We start from the raw sequence: 20,806 nt of genomic DNA on the forward strand, positions 1-20,806 counted from the left end.
CTCTGCACAACTGAACACTTTCCAAGCGGTACTACAAACTTTAATGCACAGTTTTATTCGTAGGCTAGCAAGGTCTCAAAATGAAATCTTGGTGTCACTCACAAACATTGGGGTTAGTGCAATTCGCTACCAGTCGGACATGTGGAAACACTGGTATGCCTGTCTTTTCATTGTGTGATCATTTATATTTTGTTTGTGCTGTTTTTGTATGTTGTTTTTAATTGAAGTGGACCTTGAGTCTGGAATAAAAATTGATTGATTGATTGATTGATTTTAAACATATGCTGTTATGACAACTTGTCTTTAACTTGAATACTTAGATGTGTCATAGGCTGTTGCTGCTGAGTGTTTAAACATTTCAGTGTCTTAATAATTTACAAAATTAAGAGTTCTTTAATGTTAGTGTATTTTTTATTCTGGTGTAATTTCTCAGAATATCACCCGAATGGTTCACTTTTATTTATTTTTTTCTAAAAAATGTACTGTTTACTTGTTATCTTTTCAAAATAAACATATTAAAAAAATCATTGTTTTTTGTACCGAAAATATACCTAACTGAAGTTTCCAAGAAACCAAACCGAAATGTGATTTAGCATACCGTTGTATTGTATTATATTGTATATATAAATATATATGTGTATGTATGTATGTATGTATGTGTAACAGCCATTTTTTTTATTATTCAATGCAAATGCAGAAGTACATACATTTAATTGGATGCTGTTAAAATGATAGCATGCACTTATGATTGGCATGTTCACATCTGGTTTATATTTATCTTGTAGATAAAGCTTGTCTTCCTGTTTCCTAGGTAACTGAAACAAGGACGGGTCCTCTCGGCTGCAGTAACTATGACAGCTTGGATTCAGTTAGCTCAGTGTTGGTGCACAGTCCAGAAAATAAGATCCATCTAAAAGGTATGCTTGCGTAACACACAAGCACACACCCACAAGCAAACAAACCCATCACCTCTATTCATTTTAAATTCATAAGCAAAGGCATAAGTTCCATGAAGCCAAAGTTCACTTAGGGACAAACTTTTTTCCTTCCTAAACTGACTTAGAAGAACCTACAGTAGTATACTTGGCACCGCCACACCTCCATTCACCGACTTGCAGCAGTCCCATCACGCACAATCCTTACACAAGTGTCCTGCGCTGTGCTCAACCAGGATGACCCTTTACTTTACGCTGCAATAGTTCATATGTCTGTTCTGCTTCGCTGACTCGCTGTCTCATGGGCAATCTGCTATCTTAGCAGGTTGAAGATGGACTGTGTCCTGCTACACTGACCCTGTTCCAACCCCTTAAGTTACACATACACACACTCAAGGATGAATAATGTGTTGTTGTTTTTTTTTTATCGACAGTTTGAACTTTGATTATTTAGCAACTATTTAGTAGGTTGGATTTGAAGTTGCTCTTTGTTAAGGCGCCTTCTTTTATTTTTCCCAAAAGTCAGAAATGGCTCTTACTAATGGACCACTCATTGCTCTGAGAAAGCCAGTAATTAGCAACATTGGAACAAGGAACATTCCTGTGGATGAAAGGGAATATTGTGAGTATTGTTTATTTTGTATGGATCATAAATTAGAATGCAAAGTGTTTTGTCTATTGAGTTTAATAATTTAGTGGAAGATGCACCATGTCTTTCTAGCTTGGTTAGTGTTTGTTTGTTGCTTAGCCCATTAAGGACGAAGTCTTTGTAACAGAAAAGAGGATGGTAATTACCACTCGATATTTTAAAATGAAAAGTAGTGCTTCTCTTGCACTGACACATGTTTACCTCTTAGATGGAAATACATTAGTAAAGATTAATAAACTTGGGTCTATGTGAACGCCACATGTTCAAGCTCTCAAATTCTTTTGGAATTATGTTTGTATCTGCGGGGGCTGAGATACAAATTATTTTGTAGGTGTTACATTTCTGGGAGAATCTCAGTTTTAAGAGGGTGATTCTATAGTCGCCCTTAGGGAGATGTTGAGCCAGGCGCTTTAGGCCTTAACGGATTAAGAGCAAAGGAAATTCAACATAATATGAAATTACTATTATTTGTGTTATTGAACTGTTTTTTATGGCTTGCATTGTGATGGAAGTAGAGTAATATATAGGTAATTTAGATCTAAATATGGTGTATAACACACCATCTGTTCATCTTGGTGTGTTTTTCTTCCCCCTGTGTTGCCAACGTGCTTTGAGACCTGTTTTTTTTTTTTTTTTTTCATCAGCTGCAATTGATATAAATACATTGACTTTAACCCTCTTCAATTTTAAAAGGTACAGTTACAATTACTAAGACAGTTTGGTTGTTGTATGCCTTTAGTTTGTCAGAAAATTACATTCCTACATTCCTATGTAGGTTTTTAGGAAATTGAAAAATAAGACTCTTCATTCATAATTTTAGGTTACAAAGGTCAGGAATTTCTAAATGGTATTTATATCTGTCCTGTGCAGCAGGCCTTAGCACTAAAGTTACGTCAAGCCACACATACAAGGACAAATTCATATGAAGTAACAGACACTGAAAACACTTAATTGTAGCCTAAAAATATGAACCATGAAAAACCAAAGCTGTTTAAAGCGGAAACCATCCCAAACATATTTTTTTTCCGGAATATGTTCCCAGCAGGCCCACTAGTTGAAACATGGCATTCTGATTAAGATTGCATTTGTGGAATACGAGTTAAGCAGCAAAATCCACCCCTTTTTAGCCATCTCTGGGGGCGACCATTTTGTCACTTCTGTCGACTGAAAATGACATCACAGATGCTCAGATCTGATAACGCTCAAATAACGACCAACCATGGCTCAGCTTCAGAAAACAGGTGAGCTGTGATTGGTCGTTACCTGAGCCTTGAGCAACTGGATGGCATTTTCAGTCTGCTTAACTCATATTCCACAAACGCGATATTTATCAGAATGCCTTGTTTCAACTAGTGGGCTTGCATATTCTTGAAAAAAACATGTTTTGGTTGACTTCGTCTTTAACGCATTAAGTACGGGAGCACAAAACCGCGTTTCTACCACTAGAGTCGGGATTGCTGTTACGTCTTTCTACCCTTAAAGCCGGGAGAGCGTGTGCGTCATTTTCTATTTATTATTTAATTCTTGGTCTCTTAACCAATGAAATAAATCAGAATACACACATGACAGTGTCGGAGGATGTTACGGAATTCTTTCAGGCCATAATAGCGGACGCCGCGCTTGCGGGAGCGCTTAAATGAGTAACGGCAGTGATATAGACGACGCGATTGTGGACTTTGAACCAGTAGAACTCGTCGAATTTAATATATGGTTAAGATATGTTTGTAGATAATGACAATATCAACGTCTTTGTAACAGAAAAGAGGATGGTAATTACCACTCGATATTTTAAAATGAAAAGTAGTGCTTCTCTTACACTGACAAATTTTTACCTCTTTTTTCAAATAATAGTGCTTCTCTTACACTCTCTTGACAATTTGTATATCTTCGATTGAAACAGTAAATATTAATAAACTCTGGCCTGGTGAAAGCCACATGTCTAAGCTCTCAAATTATTTTGGATTGATGTTTCTATCTGCTACAGGGGCTGAGATATTCATTATTTTGTAGGTGTTGAATTTCTGGGAATACTTCAGGTATTCAAGGGTAATTCCAAAGACGACCTTAGGTTTTGGGGATATTGAGCCAGGCGCTTTAGGCCTTAATGGGTTAATGATTATTTTGCTTCTGTGTTTGTGTGAGATAACAGTGTTAGGGTAATGAATTTGCCAATTCCATCCACATTTCTTTCTGACATCTGTTTCAATGAAAATACAGTAGTGGAATATCTTTCAAAATTAAAAAAAAAAAAATACAGTCCTGGCCCAGTCAGTTTGCCACAAGCCTTTCTAGCTAAGTTGGGGTCATATTTCGTTATAGTCTGGACTCTGGAACAATTCCTAGTATGTGGAAAATTGCAAAAGTAGTACATGGGCCCAAAAAAGGTCTACAATCAAAAATTGAAAATGAGCGTCCCGTAAGTTGACTTAGTAACATTTTTTAATCTATTATTCGTGATGTCCTTAAAACATTTCATGAGACTACTCAGTTATTAACTAATAGTCAGCATGAGTTTCATAGATGTAGGTCAACTGTTTCCCAGCTTTTAAGTATGTTAAATGATTGGAGCGATGGTGGCGCATGTGTTGATACATTTTACTTAGATATGCGTAAAGCATTTGATATCGTGTCTCATATGAAGCTCCTACCCACACTTGCATCATATGGCATTGCTGGCAAACTTCTTTAATGGTGTCAGGTTTACCTCTTTGGGCAGAAACAGTTTCTGACAGTTGGAAACTATTATTCAGAATTAACTGAGGGCACATCTGGTGTGCCTCAAGGGTCCATACTTGGGCCTAAGCTTTTTCTTACTTATATTAATGATTTCCGTGATTTGGGGATTGATTTTTCTGAAAATTTAAAATGTTCTCATCATTTGTCAATAGCAGAGAGAGGTTTCTTTAAGGTTAATCTTATTTTGGGAAATTTTCACAACCGTAACATTGATTCCCAACCTTTGTGTTATGTTTGATCTGATTATGGTATACAAGATTATCCATGGTTTAGTGGACATGAACTTTCATTCATTTTTGAGTATGCACTGTCAGATCGTACAAGAGGTCATAGTTTAAAAATTCAAGTTAAACGTTCTAAATTGGACCTTAGAAAATATTTGTTTTAGTAACAGGGTAGTGCATCAATTTACCACATTTTAATTATGTGCAACCGAAAGTTAAGTAGCTTACCTTTTTTTTAAGTGTAGGAGTGTCGACCCCTGTACCTCTTTTATTTTAACTCTCAATCATCTTCATTTGAAAGAGAATGGCCCACATGACACTACACAACCTCTGCTTTACTATTAAATCATAAAAGACAGACAAAAGAGTATCAGCGTTACATCGTGTTGTGGGGGAAAAATGTAGATCTCTTTGCTGCTTACTCTCCAAGCAAGAAAGAGAACATTGACTTTGTATTTTGTATTCCCTGTATGCTCCCATACGATTGTTCTTACTTTTTTTTCTGATCTCTGACTCTGATTGTATGCCTATTTTTGGGACACCTTGAGGGTTTTGTGTGATGGTTTAAATGTGTGTTTTCAAACTAATCGAACACTGCTGCTTTAGTGTACTCGCACACACAGGCTACCGTGTGCGTCTAAACGCCGCACGCATGTCCTGTTGTGGTAAACTAACATTTTGTAGTGTCTACTATGGACTATGGACGCATTAGTCAGCAAACCCACGTTATATGTGTGTGTTTATTACTGTGTACATGTGTGCAAATATCATATCAGCATTTCGCTAATTCAGCTGTTGAGGAATGATATGAGAACGGTCAACGCCCTCGTGGCGCTCCCCTGTTTTTCCATCTTCACCTCCTCTTCTCACATTTTCTCTTTGCGACAGAAGCACACTTTTTCATTGCAGGGCAATAACATTTCACACAAATATATATTTTGCAAACCATTAATAGAATTGCTTTAATCTAAAACTTACTAAACCACACAACACCATATGAATATAACGTTATCAAATCACTCAGGATTATATGTTCATTCAACCTCAGTATGATAGGCAAACATGTGGCAGCTATTTAGTGATTAATAACAAGCAAATGTGGGATAACTATTAAATTATTATTCCTTCAGCAGGTTTGCTACGGCGTATTTCCGGAAGTAGAGGACGCCCGAAGAAGTGCATGAACTCCACCTTGATGTGCCAGTGTCATACTTGAGTGCTGCGCTCAGCTTAGTCTACTCCCAGACACAAGTTGTTTTGAAACAGTTAAGTTCCAAGTCGGGGGTCGCAGCTTCAAAAAGACAGCGACAACAATGGATATCGTACCTGCTACAACCATAAAGGGACCGGGATGACTAGACCATACATTTAATTTTATTGCCAAACTAGTTTGCTTTGCAGCAACAAAGAGCTACGTGTTGCATCCTCTCCCTCCTCTCCGTGTGGGAAACTGTATGCCATCGCAACATGTGACATAATGGACCGATCAGAGCAGCAACAATTCCTGATGGGGACCGGCATGTGTTGCAGACCTGTCGCCAACAGCACAATGCGTCGGTCACGTGAATCAAATGCGGCAGTTTGTTGCTCGCGCCGACGCGGGAGTAGAAAGAAGCCTAAAAAGAAGCCTTTCACTGAATAGGCTGAGATGAAATTTGGCCACCTCGCGACCACGTCAAATGCATGAGGGCCGATTAGTGGGCCGGACTAAAATCCACTTCCGGCCATGCTTAGTCCAGCCATTTTAAAAAATTTGTCGCCCCCCCCCCGAAACCCCCACAGCCCCCCTTCACTCCCGCAAAAATGGGCAACCGGTTGGGCCTGAGGGTCCGACTGGTCCGGCCCAGGGACGGACTGCCCAGCTCTGCGTTTAACAATTTGGAAATCCCACCACTCAAAGTTAACACGCCATGACTTATTTTCCACAAACCTTCAATGGCAACATCTAACAATTTAAGACATAACATACCTAGGTCATTAGAATATACTAATTTAGAGTGGTAAAAAAACATGTTCCTCCTAATCTTGAGGGTTTTTTTCATTCAGATTGCATACCACATTTTGAATGTGTAGCTCTAATTACCTGTATGCATATTAGAGAAGCAAAACAAATCGTTTGGAATCAGGGTTGAATAAAAACCAATACAAGTGTTTAGGTTAGTTTTATTTAGCACAGTGCTTTTACCTAAGTTTACTCATATGATTCCACTCTCTTCTACATTAAAAAAGGCTTGGTGCCCAAGAAAAGTTAAATATGTTTACAAGTATTTCTTTTAGTATTTATAGGTACTTTCATAGTGCAACTCAGCATAGTGTATAGTTTTGGGTTCCATTTTGAATTGCACTGAACATTTACAGCAAAAAAAAAAAAATGAAGGCCACTTTAATTTCAATTACTCCATCATTTATAAGCATGGGAGCAATGTTGGTACAAGCTGCAAAGTTTAATACAAGTTGAATGTAATTTTATCTTAATTGTCTTTATTATTCTTTTGGGGTTAAGAGACCGAACATTTGCCCACCTCACCACCGTAAAGAATTCTACCTTTAAGCTACCGATGGTCATATGAGAGCTCGGTGCGATTACGCCGCAATTAACATGATCCGATTAGTTGACTATTCGCAACTACTGTTCGTGATTAGTCGACTAGCAAAATAATAGTTTGTGGCAGCCCTACTTGACACGCTTTCACCAAACATCATTGCGTATTGTGTGTGTGGATGTTTGCAGCACCACACTAGCACACAGAGACAAGCATGGTAGCCAGTTTAAAACAATCAAATCGAAAATTGAATTGGATTGGGGCTTGAGTGAATTGTTACATCCCTATTAATGAAACTACTTGACTGTTGGTTTGCGTTTGAACAATCACGTTTTTTTTCTGTTCATGTATTTGTTTGAGCTCTTAAGTTTGATCTAGGTTTTGATATTTGAATGTATGTATCTGTTTATCAAGCATCTTTAACATCAACTCTCTTAATAGGGAAGTCCAGGCAACACTTTTCTTAACAATAATTTGTTCCATGTGCCCCCACCAGTCTAAACACGATATCCTTGCCGGACATGAATTAAGCAGAAAAATCCACTCATTTTTATCCATCTCAGGGGGCTGCCATTTTGCTGTCTACTGCCACTTACTAGCAACTCAAAATTATATCACTGTACCTTAGGGTTCAGTTAACGACCGTCATGCTTACCTATTTTCTGGGTTTGGTAATGTGACCTTTGCAAGTGTTGCCCTTAGGCGCTGTGATATCATTTTCAGTGGACCTCAAGTGGCAGTCGGCAAAATGGCTGCCCCCTGAAATGGATGAAAATTAATATACAATATTCTGATGAATATAACATTTATCACAATACAGTGTACATGGGGGGCACATACATACAACATATTATGAATTTTTTGGACTTGACTTCCCATTGAAGGACTGCATCTTTTATAAAATACACTTTATGCTTTGAAAGAGGAAGGTGAGCTTGACCTTTTATATTAACGTAAACCTGTGAATACAAAGGTATTTCCTAGAAAATTTAATCAGAGCTCATTCTTGAGCTCAATATTTAACATGACAGAAGGCCCTGGAAAACAATACACTACACATTTGTCCAGACAGATCATTTCACAAATGAATCTGAAGGTATCACTTTGAAACTGAAATTGGTGAATCCCACTCCCCCCTCCACTGACAATAAAGTAATGACGATTTAAACCGCAGTCTTCGCGATTACGAATATGTCCTATGCAAGCCCACTCGCATTTTCTCAAATTGCAAATATATTGCAAATGTAATTAATCGTTCAGCCCTACTTTGAATGTATCAGGTTGGCAGGTTATTGTACTAAATGAGTCCAATGAACAAAACATCATGAACTCGTTCACATTTTGGGCGAACATGAACTTCACGTATTGTATTTATGTCTGATGAACGTTTTTGCGACCATGCTCATTCTGGTGCCTGTGAACAGCTTTTGAACGACAGTTCATTTTTTTCTCAAGAATGGCAAGTTTTGTTCATCTTCCAGGAAAGAACTCAGCTAAACACACGGTAAATGAGCCTTCATGTCGGGGGATGAATACCTTATTTGGCAACCCAATCACAGAGACTTGCACGGTCGTATGTGTCACCAAAATGTAAACCATGACAGCAGCTTGGAGGCAAAAAAGAGCCTGTGGTGGTTACCTCACTCGGAAAATCTGTATTGGTTGGAAAGACATAGTAAGGTGTGGTAAGTTACTGTTTGTTAGTCCTTGGTACACATTAGACAACCTTTCATTAATAATAATAATAATAATAATAATACATTTTATTTGAAAGTGCTTTTCACAGCACTCAGATGCTTTACAACAGAAATAAATAAATAAATGAAACCTAAAGTTTAAAATAAAATAGACACAAATTACAAAGGATACTAAAGTCAAGAAAAGAAAAATCAAGAAATGAGTAACAAAGATTAAGAGATGTTAAAAGCATGACGGAATAGGTGAGTTTTGAAAAGTGCTTTGAAGGATGGGAGGTGTGCAAAGTTGCGGATGTGTGGTGGTAGAGAGTTTCAAGAGGGTGGGGGCGGCAACAGAGAAATCTCAGTCCCCCCAGATTTTGTGCTTGGACCTGGGGGTGGCAAGGAGGTTTGTATTTGAGGAGCGGAGGGTGTGGGAAGGAGTGTATGAGTGGAGAATGTCGGAGAGTTAGAAGGGGGCCTGATTGTGAGAGGCTTTATAGTTCAGTAGGAGGAGTTTAAATTGAATGCGCTGAAGAACAGGGAGCCAGTGGAGGTTTTTAAGGATGGGGGTGATATGATCACGGGAGCGGGTGTGAGTGAGAAGGCGGGCGGCAGCGTTCTGGATGTATTGCAAGTTATTAAAGTAGAAGTCAACCCAAACATATTTTTTTTCCAGAATATTTTCTGTGCAGGCCCACTAGTTGAGACAAGGCATTCTGATTAATATTGTCTTTGTAAAATATGAGTTTCGCAGCAAAATCCACACGCTTTTGGTCATCTTAAACCATTTTGTCACATTTGTCAACCGAAAATGACATCACAGTGTTTTAGGGCTTAGATAACGACCAATCATGGTTCAGCTTCAGAAAACAGGTGAGCTATGATTGGTCGTTACCAAGTCAATTAAAAAATGTGAAATGAACTTTGCATAGTTTGCTTAATATGCATAGAAAATGAACTTTCCCAAAATTGCAGCTTGCTTTAAAAGGGTAGAAATGTGTGATTTAGCATTTTTAACAATACGAACCGTAATTTAAAATATAGTATATCATATCATCCATCCATTATCCATACCGCTTGTCCTCACAAGGGTCTCGGGGAGTGCTGGAGCCTATCCCAGCTGCCCACGACCTCTGAACTGTGAGGCGGACGTGCTAATGTCATATAATTTATATCAATAAATCATAGGTGCTTTACTTGTATCACACCTCACCCTCCTCTGTGTTTTAAGTAAAGCCAATGCTTTCCTTCATAATTGTGACAAATACATGTTGCCAAGCAGTTGCCTTCTTTACATCCAAGCATCCGGAAAAGGCACCGGGATACTTCTTGTTCAGTTGCTTTGTAACCAGTGCCAAATTTGGGCAATCTTGTGCTGGGCGGCCATTGTCCCTGCGCCGTCCTCCGTCCTCCCGCGCTGTGTGGGCAACATGAAAACCAAGCGCGGTGTGAAAGTGCCATTACACATCAAGACACACACTCTTACACACACTAATACAGTATAAGAGGAGTAGTGGTCACAAGGGAAGCTAAGTAGCTTCAAATTGCTCAAAATGAAGAGTGCAGTCCCTCCTGATGATCGACAGATTGACAGTGAGGGTTGTTTGTGTGAAATAGATGGCAACAGCAAGTGGTAGAAAAAAGGTTTCCCTTTTCACTAAGCTCTGCTGCCACAACCTAAAATACACATGAATGTAGTGTATTTTAACCTCATACTGTATGCAGCGTATACATAACATCAAAAACATTTTAATCAACAATAGCCACGTGCAGCTAAGTGCAAATATCTGTTTTATTGAAAGACATCTAAATGGATTATTTTATTGATTGCATTGAGGTATATATCCACATAAACTACATAGTACAATGCTATAATACTTTTTTCCCATTTTAATATTAACAACTTTTTTTCAGAGATAGAGACATGAATCAATATATCAGAAGAGTGTGGTTTTTTTTCCTGCAGCTGTCCTTTTATCCACCTTTTTTGTCAAGCCGGATCACATAGTAATCGCTTATCGGTTGGTCCATCTGTCATTTTGAATGTGCTTCCGTTCGGGCTTCCGTCATAATTATCAATTATTATTAATTGATATGCTCCCTCCACCTTGGGGACCTGAATGAATACCCAAGCTCATGGTAATACAGCAAAGAGGATATCTAACAATACAGAATATGTTAACCAGGGATGAAATAGTTTACGTTTTACCAATAAACAGCATAGGTGGGCATTCCGTCAGACTGATGAACTGGTCCGTCAGCCCATCACTGACGGACCTCTGTTTTGATGACAATTGACGGGACTCCTTTTAAAATAGACGACTGACGAATGACGGAAGTGGGTTTTCATCCGTCAATGTAATCGTCACTAACCACGCCCATTTTTCTGACGTTTTTTGGGGAACCGGCTGACAGACAAACAGACTTCTGCCGGACTAACAAACACATTTAAATAACAACTTGACTAACAGATTGACGATTACAATTCGGTTCATCATAAAAAAATTACAGACTGACGGATGACGGATGGGTACCCTGGCCGGTGACGGATGACAAATGATGGACCAGCAAAAGGTAGTAAAAAGCCCACCTCTGATAAACAGTGATAACATTTTAAACGGTTAATATGACCGTTTTAAGTTTTAATCATCATTACTACTGTAGACTGTGTTGTGCAGCGTTCGTGTGTGGTGCCTTTAAGAGATGTATTCAGATGCAAAAGAAAAAACAAAGGACTACATTAAAAATAGCGACTTGGCGTTATTAGAGACTTTGAAAGACTAATATTCTGGCCCAAATGGAGTCAGTGCAGTTTGTTTGTTTTTTCTCCACGTCCAGAATGCAAGTAAATCGTGCTTGCTACACCTGGTTGATTTTTACTGCTACTTCATTCTAATTTTAGCTTTGTGTGGATATGTTGGACATAAAAAGCACAAGGTATACTCACCAAGGAAATCCACAACTAGGATCTGTTTCCACTCGTTCTTTCAGTTGAAGGAGGAGGTTATCCTTCAAGTAAAGACCTGACATAAGCCCTTGAGAAGCAGACGGACATCTGTCTGAACGTCACCTGATCAGTGAACACCTTTATGAAGTGCTCACTTTTACAAACAGTCGTTCACACTTGAATATATGAGTTAGAGCATTGTAAATATTGTCACTAATCTGTCTATTTAGTAGCCTGAGCTGGACCAAATTCTATCTGAATTGAGAAACATTGTTTTTTTACCTGTTTTATTGTATTATTGTACGCAACTTGGGTGAAATGAACCAAGTTGATAAACCATTTTGCACCTAGGTAGTAAACTACATGCGTGAAACCTCCCCCACCATGTGTTTTTCATTAACTTTGCTGCGTAATATTACATACATTGCATCCAGAAAGTATTGACCGTGCTTCACTTTTTAAAAATAATGTCACAGCATCATTCCAAAATTGAACACCCTTTAATGTCAACGTGAAAAAAAGGTTGTTTGAAATGTTTGCAATTTTATAAAGAAAGAAAGAGATAGAAATCACAAGTACACAAGTAGGCTGCGGCTCAAAATTGGGCGACAGTTGGTAGAGTAGCTCATCCCTGAACTGAAGGGTCACCGGTTCGAAATCTGGCTCCGACTCTCCGCTGTTGAATTGTCCTTGGGCAAGACACTGTGCCCCAAGTTGCCGAGAAACTGTTCTCAGTTGCCTTAATTGGACAAGCAACGAATGCATGAGTGAATAAATCAAAAAATCAAATTAGGTCAGGTGCATCCTGTTTCCACCAATCACCCTTGAGATATTTCTACAGTTTAACTGGAGTCCACCTGTGGCTTCAGTTGCTTGTACATGATTTGTAAAGTTACACATCCGTCTGTATAAGGCAGTTGATAGTGCATGTAAAAGAACAAACCAAGCATTAAGTCAAAGAAATTGTCAGGATTGTGTGGAGGCACATATGTTGGAAAGGATATCGAATAATTTCTGCTGACAAGACGCTACTGAGATCTGGCCGCCTGTCTAAACTGAGTGATCAAGGGGAGAATGGCGTTAGTCAGGCAGGTGACCAAGAACTCCAGCATTCCTCTGTGTAAAAAGGGGAACCTTCTGAAAGGACAAGCATCCCTGTGGCAATCCCCCAATCAGGCCTGTACGGACAGAGCGGCCAGATATAAGAATAAGAATAAGAATAAGAATGCCTTTATTGATCCCACAGTGGGGAAATTTTCATTGTTACAGTAGCAAAGATATAGGTCACACAGGGGCGGCGGCATAATGTGGCCATTAATGTATAACATTGACGGCAAACATTTAGTATCAAACCTATGTAGATATACGCAGTAACATGTGTATATACACATGTGTATACACACCAACCTACATCTACATAAAAAATATGAGGAACACTCATTTCGGCCTGTACATAGTACAGAGGAAAAAATACTCTAAGTGACAGTGCTGCAGTGCTGTAGTGAAATGTAAGGAACAGCATTGGATAAAAATAAAACTAGACTAACAGTAGTGGGGAATGTTGAGTATTGCACGGTATTACAGTAGTGGGGAATATTGGGTATTGCACAATACGAGCTCAGGTGCAGGACTGCACAATTGCACTAATGACCGCCAGTTTGTAGAGACTACACAATGTTCTTGTTAAAGAGTCTGACAGCAGCAGGCAAGAAGGAACGGCAGAATCTCTCCTTTGCACAGCGAGGGTGTAACAGTCTGTCACTGAAGGTGCTGTGGAGTGCTGTTAGGGTGCCCTGGAGGGGGTGGTCCGGGTTGCCCAGCATTGATGACAGCTTGGCCAACATCCTCCTGTCCCCCACCGAGTCCACAGAGGCCAGGGAGCAGCCCAGGACAGAGCCGGCCCTCTTGACCAGTTTGTCCAGCCGCTTCTTGTCCCGGGCCGAGACGCCGCCTGCCCAGGTGACCACTCCCTGGAAGATGACCGATGCAACCACCGAGTCATAAAAGTTCCTGAGGAGTGTCCCCTGAACCCCAAAAGACCTCAGTCTCCTGAGTAGGAAGAGTCTGCTCTGACTCTTCCTATAGAGGGCGTCTGTGTTGTCGCACCAGTCCAGTTTATTGTTCAGATGAACACCCAGGTACTTGTAAGTTGAGACTCTCTCAACATCTGTTCCCCGGATGTTCACTGGTGCAGGTGAAGAGTGCTGGCGCCTACCGAAATCCACCACCATTTCTTTGGATTTCCCCGCATTGATCAGGAGGCGGTTCTGCTGGCACCAGTCCACAAAACCCTGAGTAAGTTCTCTGTACTCCCGATCATCTCCGCCTGTGATGAGGCCGACAATCGCAGAGTCGTCAGAGAACTTCTGCAGGTGACAGGTAGGGGTGTTGTAGTTGAAGTCCGAGGTGTAGAGGGTGAACAGGAAGGGAGCCAAGACAGTTCCCTGTGGGGCCCCCGTGCTGCAGAGGAGCACGTCAGACACACAGTCCTGTGTCCTCACATACTGTGGCCGGTTTGTGAGGTAGTCCTGGATCCATGTGGTGAGGTGGTGCGCCACCCCCGCCCGCTCCAGCTTGTCTCCCAGTAGGGTGGGCTGGATGGTGTTGAAAGCACTGGAGAAATCAAAGAACATGATCCTCACAGTGCTCCCCGCCTTCTCCAGGTGGGAGAGTGAAGTGTGGAGGAGGTAGATGATGGCATCATCCACACTGATGCCAGGCTGGTATGCGAACTGGAGTGGGTCCATTGAGGAGCTCACCAGGGGGCGCAGGTGGACAAGGACCAGTCTCTCCAGGGTCTTCATCAGGTGAGACGTCAGCGCCACCGGTCTGAAGCTGTTGAGCTCCTTCGGGTGGGGGGTCTTTGGCACCGGGACCAGGCAGGATGTTTTCCATAGCTGGGGGACCCTGCCCAGCTTCAGGCTCAGGTTGAACATGTGCTGGACAATTCCACACAGCTGGTCTGCGCAGGATTTGAGGAGCTGGGGGCTGATGCCATCTGGACCCGCTGCCTTCCTCGCCTTCATCTTCTTCAGCTGGTTCCTCACCTGAGATGTTGTGAAGGCCAAGGCTGGACAGGAAGGAGTGGTGGCTATCTGGTGTAGCTGGGAGCTGGAGACTGTGGATATATAAGCCACTCCTCTGTAAAAGGTACATGGAAGCCTGCCTAATGTTTGCCCAAGGGAACCTGAAGGTCTTTTGTACCATGAGAGAAAAAAAATATCTGGTCTCGTGAGGCACAATCTGAACTCTTTGGTGTGAATGGGGTGGAAAGCAAGCACTGCTCATTACCTGGCCAATGCCATCCCCGCAATTGAATCCGGGTGATGGCGGCAGCATATTGTGGGTCTTGTCTTTTACTATCCCAACCAGAGCCCAGACTTGAATCAGACTGATTCTCTAGAGAAGGGGTGTCAAACTCATTTTTGTCGCCGGCCACATAATAGTTATGGTGTCCCATAGGGGGCTGTTACGACTGTGAACCCATAGAAATGTATGATCGCCTTATCACATATACACAACATATTGATGGATAACCACTAGTTTTGAAATCAGAAGCCAGTTAAAGGAGGGATTGATACAAATGTTTGCAATATATCATATTTTGTGTTAAAAATGAAGACAATTTGACATGTCAAGTCAACACACATGATTTGCCTTCGCGGGCCACATAAAATGGTCACAGGCCGGATCTGGCCCCCGGGCCTTGAGTTTGACACATGTGCTCTAGAGAAATCCTAAAATGTCCCTAATAAAGTGTCCCCCAGCCAACCTGGCAGGACTGGAGAATCACTGCAAAGATAAACAAGCAAAACTGTCCAAAGATAGATGTGCCACGCCTGTAGCGTTATATTCACAAAGACTTGCAGATATAATTGCTACCAAGTCTGTATCAACAAAGATTTCAGAAAATGTTTTAAATACTTATGTACATGGAATTTCTTACGGCTTGTTTTTGTTGTTTTAAATTTTCAAATGTTTCAGTAAACCATTTTTCATGTTGTTATTATGGCGTGTTAAAGGTAAAAATCTGAGAAAATAATTGCGTCTTTCATTTTACAATATAAAAGAATGTGGGGGGAAAAAATTGAACTGTGTAAACATTCTGAATAATTTGACCACATTTGGACTTCCAACATTTTCAGTCGACAGTGACCATATAATTTTATTGTAATATTTTGGTGTTTCAATAATGTTACTATTTACAACTACAATCAAACAAACGAGAAAAAAAACAAAATACTTTGTTCAGATATTGTGAAGTTTTAGTGTCGCTGGGCTCCGAGCACGCTGGCTTCCTGCTGACACGTCGTCATTGGCTGTTAAAGTCCAACGTCTCTGAAGAAAGCGACTGCTGATCACCGAAATTGCACAAGGTCTGAAGAAAGAAGTTAAAAACTTTGACTTACTAAGAAGACATGATGCACGTTTTTGAGACAAATAACATACTGTAATGAATTGGATTATCTCTATTGTGGTGACTTTTGTGTTTTGCTAAATTGTTGTTTCCGAGGTTCCTGAATGCATCATGCGACTCGCTGGATTGGAGAGGGGGTGAGAAATGAGCGGACAGCCAGGACAAAGAGATCTGTGTGTATTTACGATGACAAAACTGTTGTTGCACCTTAATTGGAATAATATATGGGGAGATAACTAAGCTACGTCAGACGTCGTTTCTTTGGAAGACGTTACAATACACTTCAATCTGACACTTATAATTTATTTTCCCAAGCCACGCAGAGCCGCAACATAAGGATGAAAGAGCCGCATGTGGCTCCGTAGCCGCTGGTTGCCGACCCCTAGATATTTAATTGGAAAGAGGTGATCACTGGACAACTTGTTATTGTTACTGAACCAAAGCATTAAAAATTCACCACACATCATCTACATTATTTCACATGGTCCCCAACCATTGGTCCGCAGTACACCGGGCTCCCCCCCCAAAAAAAAAAATATATATATGTGTGTATGTGTGCATATATATATATATATATATATATATATATATATATATATATATATATATATATATATATATATATATATATATATATATATATATATATATATATATTATGGCTGTCAAATGATTACAAATTTTAACCTAGTTAATCACAGCCTAAAAAAGAATTTATCGTAATTAATCGCAATTCGAACTAAAAAAAAAAGATTGGTGCCAAAGAAGAGTGAAATTTGTTTGCAAGTATTTATTTTTGTATTTATAGATAGTTTCATATGATTAGTGTAACTTGTCAGATCCCACGACAAACTCTGCATAGTGTATAGTTTTGGTTACATTTTAAAATGCACTAAACAATTGCAGCCAAAACCTTTAAGGCCACAATATTGACTTCAATTTAAGTTGCACCATCATTTTTGAACATCTCAGAACTGCTGTTGTTGCAAGTTTAATCAAAGTTGAATGTTGTATCATCTCATTTATTTTTACATACATAAAGAATCAAACTATTTATGTTTATATAAGAACAGCTGCTTGCTGGTGGGACATGCTGCAATTTACATACGATCCGATTAGTCGACTAATCGCTACTACTGTTGGTGATTAGTCGACTACCAAAAAATAATGTTTGTGGCAACCCTAGTGCATGTGTGTGCGTGTGTGTGTGTGCGTGTGTGTAACGTACACATTCACATGTGGCCCTTGTGATATTCTTAGAGTTTATGATTTCCGAGTGGTCACTGAAGTTACACAAATTTGATTGGCTCACATGACGGGTGAGTTTTATGCTGTGCTGTGCTGTAGTTGGTTTGAGCCTGCCTTATGTTCCTCCTTTAAACTGACTTTATTAACAGAACAAGACAGCCCTCTTCTCTACTCATTCTCAGTCGCTGAGGCAAACCAATTCAGTCACATTTCTGAGATTTAAAGGTGCCCTCTTCTTTCGAAATGCTTCTTTATACTCCCGCGGGCAACACGCGTCCTCTCTGCTGCTCACTGCACTTCTTAGTGGGATTATGCATCGGCGGTCATTCTGGGCATGCGTTAAATGCGTCAAATATTTTGACGCGATCAGTTACAAAATTTTATTACCGCACGATAACGCGGTAAGTTTGACAGCACTAATATAAGTATTTTTTGTTGTTGTTGTTGCCGAGTATACACCTGTATGTCCCCGGGAATATACTTCATCAACATCCTCCCTTCCATCACAGAAGAACGCATTTTTTTCCCACTCATATTCACATGGTCAATTGATTGCTTGGTGGGTGAATAATGTAATTTCCCCTCTAATTCTAATTTTCAAGGATGACTTCTTTTCAGCTAACCCCCTGAGCTTTTATTGAATCGCGCAATGCTAATAGTCATGTTAAAGCCAGCTATGTCATTTCCATCTCACCTACAGAGGATTAATTGCATCTGTAGGGCTTTATGTGGCTTTGATTAATAAGAAAAGCCTCTAGAAGCTAAACTGGGTTAATATTTAACCGGTGAAATGATGGAATGTATGTTTTCAATCATTTTGCAAGAGGGTTTCAATTACTATTACAAAACCCTCATGATGTCCACCTTATGTGTGAAGCAGAAAAAAAAGCACACAAAAAAAAAACATTGAGAGCTTTACTAAATAAACGCTCCTAATGCTGTCTTCCCCCCCCACCAATACAACTAACTACAACATTGGTTTGAAAGTACATTTTTCAAAAATGCATAGCACAACCGTTATGTGAGATCACACAGTAGGCCCTGTTTACACTGTGATCCTCAGATTTGATTTTCTCATATCCAGCTTGATTTGATGAAGTCTTAACAGCAAGAATCAAGTGGAATCAGATTTCTCAAGAATGTGTTCGCCTGTGCTGTGTGACAGAGGAGTACAAGAGGTGTTGAGTAGCATAGCAAGACAGAGGAAGTTATTGGCCTGTGTTTGTACTTTTCCACTGCTCATACATAAATATATTCTGTGCATCATAACCACACCAACACACTCAGATAGGGCAGTACAGAGTGCTGATGTGTGGGCACCAGTTCGATCTGATCGCCAGTAAATGGCAGTGCAGACAATAGTGTTTGAGGATTTAATATGAGTAACAATTGCTATTTGCCTGCCCTTTAAACAAGGCCATATTATCTTTTAATTTCAATATACTGCAAGGTGTTCGAACATTACACGGACAACTGGCATGATGGACTGTGATTATGTAACAAATTGTTGTGTGTAAGTGAAATGATAGTGTATCATATTGACTATTTTACATGTGCAGATGAAAAGTTGCGTACTAATGCCAATAGAAGCAAGCACGTATTCTATTTAATCAATTTAAGTTCATGTATGTTTCACACCTTGATGGTACTTAATCATATCTAGCAGCGCTTGATAATCTGGCAATCTTCAAGATGTGAGAAATGGCCTATTATACGTATTTTATATTTAGATATTACATTGTCTTCCTTGATATGCTGCAACTTAGAACCGCTTACATCACATTTTACTTGATATGCAGGTGTTTGGAGTATTGAAAGCAGAGTGATCTGATGTCTCTCGGCATAACAGAGAAGGAAATAGCTTACTGCCATAGCAGTGAAGAAAGCCAGAATCAAAGCAGCAAACGTACAGAGCACACAGCAAGATACTGAATAAATCCTGCCAGATTTGCAAACACGCAAGCACATTGAATTATGTAGCCACACATGCACAAACACACACACAGCAGTGCACCTGCCAAGGCATAGAATGGGGGTGGGTGGGGTGTCAACTCACTAATTACATCTCTTTTCCAAGCCATCGAACGAGTAAGTACCAAAGAAGAAGAGACATGCATATTCATTGGAAGGCATTGCAGGATTGCCTGTTGCCAAAACAAATAGATGATTACCAGACAGGGAGACAGATTTAGCAAAACAAAAAGGACACCATGAGAAACAGATCGGAAAGCCTCCACTTTGCTTTCCAAAAGACAATGATACACTTTTGGAATCACACAGTGGCTTTTGATTTGAGTAATTAGACTGTGCAGGTACGACAGGTTGGATTCACATTTTGCATAATTCCGTTAATACACTTGTGAGAATGGGAGCAGGGAAAAAGGTTCTCTAAAGCAAGCTGGCCAATTAAGAACACCGTGGGCAGCTTGGTCATTTGTTTGTGATTCCTAACTTAGCATAGTATTTATTAAACATCCATTCAGTCACTCTATCATGGGGAAGCTGGAGCCTGTCCCAGGGGCTCTCGGCAAGAGGTGTTGTAGAACATCATCTCATTGTCTCCAATTGCAGGGCATCTAAATACAGACAACCACAAATTTATGCATGGAATTTTCAAATTGTGTGTACATGAGATGTGTCAGAAAAGTTTCAGCTCCGGTGTCACCGTTGTCATAATGGAAGATCCATGACTCATCACCTGTGATGACTCTCTTTAGTAAGTCTAGTGTCATTGGTCCCGTTTTCACTCACTCTGCTCATTGCTTGACAATGTGACACAGAGGATGTAGATGCAAAAGCATGTAGAGAAAAACAAAAGGCTGCAGAGAGCTGAGGTCACAGTTATATACTCAGAATTTGAAAACGCCCTAGAACTTGTCTGACTTACCTCATACAGTACATATCAGAGGTTTATATGGCATGTTGTTGTTTCGCCAAAAAAAAAAAAAACACGAAGAAAAATGGCAAAAACGTATATTAACGAAATACTTTAAATTGGTGCGGATCAACGATGTGGTGATCACCGGCACATCTAGGCGTGCCATCCTCTACCAGTGCGCAATGAGAGACCACCGACAATCATCATGCGATTCACCAACCGGAAAAATAAGGCGGCACACATATATACATATATATATATATATATATATATATATATATATATATATATGTATATATATATATATATATATATATATATATGTATATATATATATATATATATATATATGTATATATATATATATATATATATATATATATGTATATATATATGTATATATATATATATATGTATATATATATGTATATATATATGTATATATGTATATATATGTATATATGTATATATGTATATATATATATATATATGTGTATATATGTGTATATATATATGTATATATATATGTGTATATATGTGTATATATATA

General features: G+C 39.6%; 1 protein-coding gene across 1 annotated transcript in view; it reads left to right on the forward strand.

Annotated features, from left to right (window-relative positions):
• Window positions 1–20,806, forward strand: part of brinp2 (bone morphogenetic protein/retinoic acid inducible neural-specific 2) — a 254,278-nt gene that overhangs the window by 155,469 nt on the left and 78,003 nt on the right. The window contains exon 5 of the mRNA XM_086043147.1: window positions 812–917. Within this exon, the coding sequence (XP_085899273.1) occupies window positions 812–917 (106 nt within the window). The remainder of the gene's footprint in view (window positions 1–811; window positions 918–20,806) is intronic.

The sequence above is a fragment of the Filicampus tigris genome, chromosome 10 (assembly GCF_054856515.1).
Source record: "Filicampus tigris isolate MCC_2025a chromosome 10, RoL_Ftig_1.0, whole genome shotgun sequence".
Taxonomy (NCBI): domain Eukaryota; kingdom Metazoa; phylum Chordata; class Actinopteri; order Syngnathiformes; family Syngnathidae; genus Filicampus; species Filicampus tigris.